The 9,892-nt window shown below is 31.3% G+C and overlaps 1 protein-coding gene across 1 annotated transcript; it reads right to left on the bottom strand.

Annotated features, from left to right (window-relative positions):
• Positions 1-5,628: 5,628 nt before the first annotated feature.
• Positions 5,629-8,225, bottom strand: LOC139849421 (uncharacterized). The gene is made up of 5 exons (XM_071839080.1): positions 8,154-8,225; positions 7,979-8,107; positions 7,810-7,893; positions 6,175-6,296; positions 5,629-6,049 (listed from the first exon to the last, which is right to left on the bottom strand). Exons 1-5 carry the CDS (start codon positions 8,223-8,225, stop codon positions 5,833-5,835), a joined length of 624 nt encoding a protein of 207 aa, XP_071695181.1. The 3' UTR covers positions 5,629-5,832.
• Positions 8,226-9,892: the final 1,667 nt, after the last annotated feature.

Here is a 9,892-nt window from a genome sequence, read left to right as displayed (position 1 = left end):
TTAATTTATAATGGAAATATAAGACAGAGTAATGAGACAGATGACCGCATTTAATTAAAGAGATCTTAATTTCCTTATTAGCCGAAGAATCAAATCTTTTAGATTTCGAAGATTTTCTTTAAATCTCTCGAATTCCGGAATTCAACCCTGACTCTGTCAAAAGTTAAGACGAATATTTACTTTTCCTATTTCAATCTTTTGCGATACCTTCACTCATACGCTTCGAATAATCGAATTGTTTTATTTGTATTACTCAATAATGATAAAACTCTATTTATCAACTCATATTCGTCATGAAAACATTTTTATTGTTAACCATGACCACCTCACTCGAATTTCGGGATAAAATTTATTTAACGGGTAGGTACTGTGATGACTTGGAAACTTCCGACCAAATTTAAACTTGATCTTTATATGATTTCGACACGATAAGCAAAGTCTGATAGATTGAGTCTCAAAATTTTTGAACTGTTTCATATATTCAATTTACCTTCGACCATTCTCGATGATTCACGAACAACTAATTGTAAATAGATGCATGTATATTTAAAAATATAAATATATATGTTAATTCGAAATATAATTTAAAATATTATATAATTTAGTTATTAGAATTAATTTTGTAAAATAATATAAGATATAATAAAGATTATTATTAAAATGAATGTATATATATATATATATATATATATATAGTATATTAAATGTAATTATTTAATGATTGTAATACTCGTTGGACGTTTCGATTATTATTTAGAGAGGTTCAATTCGAACTTATGTAATTTCAAAATAAATGGTGATCCGAAAATAAGTTGTATGAATTATAGCTTTGTTAAAAATATAATTAGAATCTATTGGATTAGTTTTAACATTTAGTATTTTTACTTGGGATTGAGAGCTAATAAGTAATTTAATTTTTATTTAATAATGGTAAACAATTAATGACCAATTTCATTCCATAATGACTAAAATAATTAAAGACATTTAATTTTGAGATTTTTCTGAGAACTTGTATCCGCCACCGATCATCAATGGAGCACGAATTTCAGTATGAAAATGAAATAGTAGGTGACGGCTAACAATTTACACGTTTATATTTTCTTTGATTATTATTATATTATTTATTATTATTAGTATTAATTATTATATTAAATTACTACCTTAAAGTTGATAGAATTATATCTGTGAACTTTGTAATTGATATTTGTTTGGTCATGTGCCTAATTGAGAATTTAGTACAGTGTGATATGTTATTATTTGTCCAATCCCCACTTTCAAGATATTGATATGCGAGACAAGAAAGTTAAAACCCCACTTGGATATATATTTGATACTATATGTTCATGGATCACCAAGCAGTCAAACACCTTATTCATATATATACATATACATATGTATCACACATACTAATAAACACACCAACTTGTCTCTTTTCTTTCTCTTCTTGATTCAGCAGTCTCCAAACAACTACCTTCTTCGGTTACCACTTTCCTTAAACCATCAACGTAAACCATCACAAACTACAACTATCGAGGACCATCTGCTCAACACACTGTTACTTCTATTTTCCGTTTAAAACAATAATCATCACATTTGATCATCACTTACAAACCACACTCATAAACCTTCGAATTGTTATTACTGTTACGCGTCTCTTAGTTGCAACCCTTGCTGCTATATCCTGACCAAAAACAACAACCATATCGTTAAACCACCATTAACACATCACGAAAACCACTTGCATCCTGTTGCCTTACTATGCAGTTCAAACGACCACCATCACTAGAACCCTCAAACGAAATCAATAATTGTTATTACTACACTTTCGTTTACAATCAATCTCACTATCTTCATTAATCTGCACCACTTAGACATCACTTTTGTTCTGAGTTCACTAGACCAACACGAACCATCACCATGTTCAAACCACCGCCGGTTTATTCACACCACCATCGAAACCACAACAAACAGCCCTATTAAGATCCTGCTACACTCGTGTTGTTCCGGCTACTGCCGTGTTTCAGTCCGTCCCCAAACCAACACCCATTTGAGCACCACCATTAGAACCCATCATCATCGTCACCCAGAACCATCATCTTTCTCTCTCTCTCTCTTTCTCTCTCTCTCTCTCTCTCTTACTCTCTCTCATCTTCAAAACTACAACCACCAAACCCATTTAATCACCTTGTTAACACCACCTCGAACCATTATAACAAAAACCACCAATTACTTCTGTTGTAAACTCACGCGAAGACCCATATGATACTTCGATATGTTTCTACTTTTAATTAAGTTTCTACGCTGCAATTGTAGCTACAATATTCTGATTCAATTAATATATATATATATATATATATATATATATATATATATATATATATATATATATATATATATATATATATATATATATATATATATATATAAGCGAATAAAGATGATGATAAAGTAACGAGCTGTAAAGTCGATGCAATTATTAAAGTGGTATCAATTTGGACGGTAATCTGCCTAATGTGATTATAATAAGAGTTGATGGATGATGAGGAGATCATGATGAAATCATGATGAATGCATGAGTATATGTTTGTGTATCTAACTCGTGATACCAGGCCAAAAGAAAACCCATGTTTTGCAATTGGATTAGCCTGTTTTTGGATTTTTACTGCAGTATGGGTCGAAGCCTACTAGGCTATTAAAATAAGGTCAGTTTATAATCGGCCCAATGTTCACTTAGATTATTATTTTTTTGACAACGATTTAGTGATGCTGTGATTGGTTTTAAGCTCAGTATGAGCAGACACGAAACAAATAAGAATGATTTTGACGATAAGCATGATGACGAGGGCATGAGTTGATGATGAAGGATGATAATGGTTTAGGCTTATGATGATATGTTAATAATATTATTGTTGAAGTCCTATTTCTGTTAATATTTTTTTCTCTCCGGACGTCAATACACCAAACAGCTGGACTGTGTATTCGTTTGAATCATGGGCCTGTTATCGGGTTATTTGTTTGGGCTGCGTTTTTATTAGACTTTCTAGTGGACTCGTAATTCTATTTGGGCCGCAGGCCACAAAAACTAGGAAGTGGATTATACTATAGGCCTTTGAAGTGATTCATGATGAGTTTGATAATGATAATAGGTAAGACGGGTTTCGATCAAATATAGAAACAATGATGATATACGTATATGATGTTAGGAGATGATGGTTAGTAAATGGTAATGATACAAGAACCATGATGTTATGTTAATGATGTTAAATTATGATGATGAAGATGATAAAAGATAATAACAAGAATATATGATGATAATAATCATATACACGATGAAGTTGATTATGCTTATTATGATTCTGTGATGACATATGAATTGATGATGATGAGAGGCTTAGGTTATGACGATGGTGATAATGTGATATCATTTTTGTTTTCGAGATTAGTTTAATTGGTTGGATTTTAGTTTAAGGGAAAAGCAAACAGATTTATACGTATTAAATGTTTAAACGGGCAAAGTATTACAAGAAGTAACTAGTAGAGCAATGGTTAGTAGCATGTTCGTTAGGCGAGTGGTCGTGGGTTCGAGCCCGGTTCGGGGCATCTCTTTTTAGAAAAGCTTGAAAGGTAGTTTTCAATACCAAAGTTATTATTATTATCAGTATTATTATTATTATTATTATTATTATTATTATTATTATTATTATTATTATTATTATTATTATTATTATTATTATCATCATCATTATTGCTAAAAGTATAATAATTTTTAAATTTATCATTTTTATTAAAATTAGTATTATTATTATTATTATTATTAGTATTATTAATATACTAAATAAAAAATTTTCAATATAAAGATATATTTATGACATAAAACATAACAATACCAATATTTTTGCAATAAATATTAATTATCTATTTAAAGTATATAAAAAATAAATATATCTATTTAAGTTATAAATAAAACATATAAATAACAATTATATCACTATTTAAATTTGTTTGACTACAATGTGTTAATATATATACAAATGATATAGATTCGTGAATCCGAGGTCAACCCTGCATTGTTCAATATAGTCATATGTATTTTTACTACAAAATACAGTATGGTGAGTTTCATTTTCCTTTTTACCCTTTATATTTTTGGGCTGAGAATACATGCGCAATTTTTATAAATGTTTTACGAAATAGACACAAGTAATCGAAACTACATTATATGGTTGAATGATCGAAGCCGAATATGCCCTTTTTGCTTGGTAACCTAAGAATTAGGGAACATCACTAATTTTGAGAATTAGTGCACGCCTAATTGACGCGAATCCTAAAGATAGATCTATTGGGCCTAATGAACCCCATCCGTTGAAGCGGATGCTTTAGTACTTCGATGTTGTTTTATCATGTCCGAAGGATTTTTCGGAATGATAGGGGATATTCTTATATGCATCTTGTTAATGTCGGGTACCAGGTGTTCAATCCATATGAATGATTTTTGTCTCTATGCATGGAACGTATATTTATGAGAACTGGAAATGAAATTCTTGTGGTCTATTAAAATGATGAAAATGATCGTTTATGATAAACGAATGAACTCACCAACCTTTTGGTTGACACTTTAAAGCATGTTTATTCTTTGGTATGAAAGAAATCTTCCGCTGTGCATTTGCTTATTTTAAGGATATTACTTGGAGTCATTCATGACATATTTCAAAAGACGTTGCATTCGAGTCGTTGAGTTCAGTAAAGACTATGATTAAGTAAATGACAGATTAGATCATTTATAGATAGATATTATGAAATGGTATGCATGCCTGTCAACTTTTGATGTAATGAAAGTTTGTCTTTTAAAATGAATGTAATGTTTGTAAAATGTATCATATAGAGGTCAAATACCTCGCGATGTAATCATATGTTATTGTATTCATTCTTATGGATTAGGACGGGTCTTTACAAAGGTAGATGTCATGTACATTAATTCCGAGGTTGCTTTCTTGAAGTCGATTAAAGTGAAGAAACCAAGAAAACGCTGGGTTAAGGGTCCGAAAGGAAGAAATTTGCAGAGTTCATCAAAGACGCATAAGTGTTTCTCTTTGTGCGCTTGCGCGGTAGCGATGGTTGGTAATCTTTCGTCCCTCATTTGATTGGTTACTCTATTTATTTCGTTGGATGTTCATGTAGCGTGCATTCGTATTTATTTCGTTTCATTGATGTCATGTTTATGTTCGAGGACGGTTTGGTTTCCATGCTAGTTTCTTGGGCTTGGTTTGGTTTTAATTTAATGCTTAACTAGCTTAGTGCCCGCGAATTCGCGGGGCTACTTTATTGGAAACAACAGGTATTGGTTTTACGTGAGTAAATGTGAATAATTTTTTTATTTTGCATGTGTTGTAGCAACTTCGACATTCAGATAATATTACACTGCATAATAGTAGTACCCGTTTGAGTGAATCTTAGTATTACACTTCATGCCTATTTTGCCACCTCTATCAGCTAAAATTGATACAAAGTATGAACTGATACCTTATTCAATGGAATACCATAGAATACCATTTTTCGATGCAAACATATTAAGCTGTCCAATCAGTTACACAATGTATAAACATAATCTATTATATAACAGTTCAAACAAAGAAGAAAGATCGGTACTGACTTAACATCAATTGCAAAATATTTTAATTACAATTGTTAATTGTGATAATATTGGCTTTTCAATCTCTGTACCCATTCCCAACAGACTAATAAAAATGTATAAACATAAGAAGTTTTTGCAGGTCAACCCGACCCGGCCAAATTTAGCCCATGCTAGATATGGTCTGTTTCAACCCGCCAGACTCATATTGACCATCTACAACTGATACACAAGAAAAAGTTACTATATCCGAAACCTAACTCAGCAGCTTGCATGGCGGCTTTTCGTTCATCCACTTGTGTTACTCGGCCAACCCAAACAAACACCTCTGACCCACAGTCTAACAAATAGCATTTTTTGTTTTCAAGTAACGATTTTGACAGTTCACCATCTACATCCTTAACCTGACCTTCACTGATGCTGCAGAAAACACAATGCACAGTCAGCCTGGTAACAATGGGCTTTTCTACATTCGCTTCTATATGGTAGATCTATATACATTAACAGAAAACAAAAATCACAAGGGTTATATTATAGTATTATACCAATAAAGTTTTGGAGGTGTTTTTTCTAGGATGACATCGTCGTCACTTGCGACCTTTTTGCCGATAGGAGCAAAGCCACCAAAGATTACCCTAAATTCACCAGAGTCACCCTCCGCTTGTAGCTTTCCATCGTCTGAATAAGTAAAAAAAAAAGTTATGTATACAATGAATTAGCAACTAAAAGAAAAGTTAAAAAAAAGTTATGTATATAGTGAATTAGCAACTAAAAGAAAAGTAAAACAAAAGTTAATACAATGAATTAGCAACTAAAAGAATTTGATTTAAATTAATTATTTAAAGTTTAAACTAAAACTGTATAACATATGGCGTACCATACCTTATAGTCTAGATTTTGAAGGGAGCATTTGAAGTTCCAATAATCATTTTAAGTTTTTCAACATGTGTATGTTAATGAAAATCAAGACATTTTGTCTACCCATTATTCCAGAACTATGCCTATCCATTTTGGAAAAACTTAACCCAGTCCGCCCATTTTGCACCCTACAATCTATTCTTTATGAGCTTCCCTTGATACATCAGTCTAGCAAGCTAAACCTATTATTAACTTAAATTTAACATAACAGAATCAATATCTCAAAAACGACCAAAATCTCTAATTATTTAGAAACTGCAGAATCAGAAGATATACCATAATTTCATATAATTTAAGAAGATGAAATCTTTTTCAAGTGAATGAGTAATTGTTACTAATATGCTACAAAATGAATGGGGGCCTGCAGAAAACTCTTAACATCAACAATCGGTTGTATCACTTTGAAAGCCTGAGTCAAGATAACACCACAAACAGTTTATAATGGAAAATATTTAACATCTAGAAAAACTCCATGTAAAAAGACGTGTTATAAATACTTAAATTTGACATGTAAACCTGTAAAGATGAAGGCAACTTATATAATCATGAAATTGGTGCACTTCAACTTATGTTATCATCAATTGGGAGTCTGAGACCTCAATATTAAAAAAAAAAAAAAGCAGACTTCTTATTCCACCTCATTTTTCGTGGAATTCACATATCATCTGCCCAATCTTTCAAGGTCAGCTACAATGCAATATATCCATTCCTCATTTCCTAATATCGACACAGATAGACACATACAAAGACAAATCACAGTGAAACAAAAGACAACTGCATTCGTATTATCAGTAGTTTCAAAAACCATAATTTTTTACTCAGCTCCACAAACTGACAAAACCCAAAAATAAACTTCACAAACAAAATACTGCAAATTAACTTCGGAAAATAACTTCCCTGAAAATGACAACCGATAACAAAAAGAAGTAGCAATATATTAGAATATGAAAGCGTTTGGTAAACACTGAAAAATCTGTGAAACATTCATCAATTCTAAAAGCCCTGTAAAACAAATCGAACCATGATTTTTAAATCCATCAATTCTGTTTTAGCTTGCAACCACACAACAAATATCAGGGTCAATTGTACGTATAGGTTTCTTAAGTAACCAAACAATATAAACATCTGACTATTAGAACTTAAACAACAAAAGCACATCCAAAACCCATTCCTACAATCCGCTTAGCTACTACTGATATTTATAAGCACCATCAAACCTCACATTTTTACATCACGTACGCTAAAATTGAAAAGGAAATTACCTTTAAAGGTGGAGCTGAGTAGATATAAGATAACAACGATCCACCCAAAGCAAGATAGAATATTGTAGGAAACTTATGCCCTGCCTAAAACAAAATGGTCCTTATAAACTCACATTTTTTTAATTTTTTAAATTAAAACAAAACCTAAAGTGAAGATGACAAAACGTACCCACACGTCTATTATACCAGCCAATCCAATGCCTCCTAGAAAAATTACCCAAATTTGAGTAATGACCTGAAAATTATAAATAAAATAATCTGAATTATATTCGTTTACTAATGATAAAAAGAAACTCAACTTTACAATAAAGAATCAGTTAACTAACCTCATCTTGAGATATGGCTCCTGAAGCAATTGGACGGTACGGTTCATTAATAGCATCAATGTCTCTACCATACTGAAATGTCCTGTTCATATTGATTATAAACGTTCCATATTATTTGATTTCATCGCGAGGTTTTGACCTCTATATAAGACGTTTTTCAAAGACTGCATTCATTTTTAAAACAGCCATAACCTTTATTTTATCTATAAAGGTTTAAAAAACATTACGTAAATTATCAAATAATGATAATCTAAAATATACCGTTTACACACGACCATTACATAATGGTTTACAATAAGAATATATTACATCAAAAATAAGTTTCTTGAATGCAGTTTTTACATAATATCATACAAGCATGGACTCCAAATCTTGTCCTTATTTTAGTATGCAACAGCGGAAGCTCTTAATAATCACCTGAGAATAAACATGCTTAAAACGTCAACAAAAATGTTGGTGAGTTATAGGTTTAACCTATATATCATCAAATCATAATAATAGACCACAAGATTTCATATTTCAATATACATCCCATTCATAGAGATAAAATTCATTCATATGGTGAACACCTGGTAACCGACATTAACAAGATGCATATAAGAATATCCCCTATCATTCCGGGAAATCCTTCGGACATGATAAAAACGAATTCGAAGTACTAAAGCATCCGGTACTTTGGATGGGGTTCGTTAGGCCCAATAGATCTATCTTTAGGATTCGCGTCAATTAGTAGATCGGTTTACTAATTCTTAGGCTACCAAGCAAAAGGGGCATATTCGACTTCGATCATTCACCCATATAATGTAGTTTCATTTATTTGTGTCTATTTCGTAAAACATTTATAAAACTGCATGTATTCTCATCTCAAAATATTAGATTTTAAAAGTGGGACTATAACTCACTTTCACATATTTACTTCGTCGGGAAGAAAGACTTGGCCACTGGTCGATTCACGAACCTATAACAAATACGTACATATATATCAAAGTATGTTCAAAATATATTTACAACATTTTTTTAATACGTTTTACTGTTTTAAGTTTATTAAGTCAGCTGTCCTCGTTAGTAACCTACAACTCGTTGTCCACAGTTAGATGTACAGAAATAAATTGATATATATATTATCTTGAATCAATCCACGACCCAGTGTATACACGTCTCAGGCTAGATCACAACTCAAAGTATATATATTTTTGAAATCAACCTCAACCCTGTATAGCTAACTCCAACATTACTGCATATAGAGTGTCTATGGTTGTTCCAAATAACATATATACATGGGTCGATATGATATGTCAAAACATTTGCATACGTGTCTATGGTATCCCAAGATTACATAATATATTAGAATACATGTATAATACAATATAAGTTAGCTAGGATATGATTAATATAGATTTGTTACCAATTTTCACGTAGCTACAACAAGCAAAAATATCCAATCTTGTTTTACCCATAACTTCTTCGTTTTAAATCCGTTTTGAGTGAATCAAATTGCTATGGTTTCATATTGAACTCTATTTTAAGAATCTAAACAGAAAAAGTATAGGTTTATAGTCGAAAATATAATTTACAAGTCGTTTTTGTAAGAGGTAGTCATTTCAGTCGAAAGAACGACGTCTTGATGACCATTTTGAAAAACATACTTCCACTTTGAGTTTAATCATGATTTTTGGATATAGTTTCATGTTCATAAGAAAAATCATTTTCCTAGAATAACAACTTTTAAATCAAAGTTTATCATAGTTTTTAATTAA

The sequence above is a fragment of the Rutidosis leptorrhynchoides genome, chromosome 5 (genome assembly GCF_046630445.1).
Source record: "Rutidosis leptorrhynchoides isolate AG116_Rl617_1_P2 chromosome 5, CSIRO_AGI_Rlap_v1, whole genome shotgun sequence".
Taxonomy (NCBI): Eukaryota; Viridiplantae; Streptophyta; class Magnoliopsida; order Asterales; family Asteraceae; genus Rutidosis; species Rutidosis leptorrhynchoides.
The sequence above is the reverse complement of the archived record's forward strand: the minus strand, read 5'-3'. Positions and strand labels throughout refer to the sequence as shown.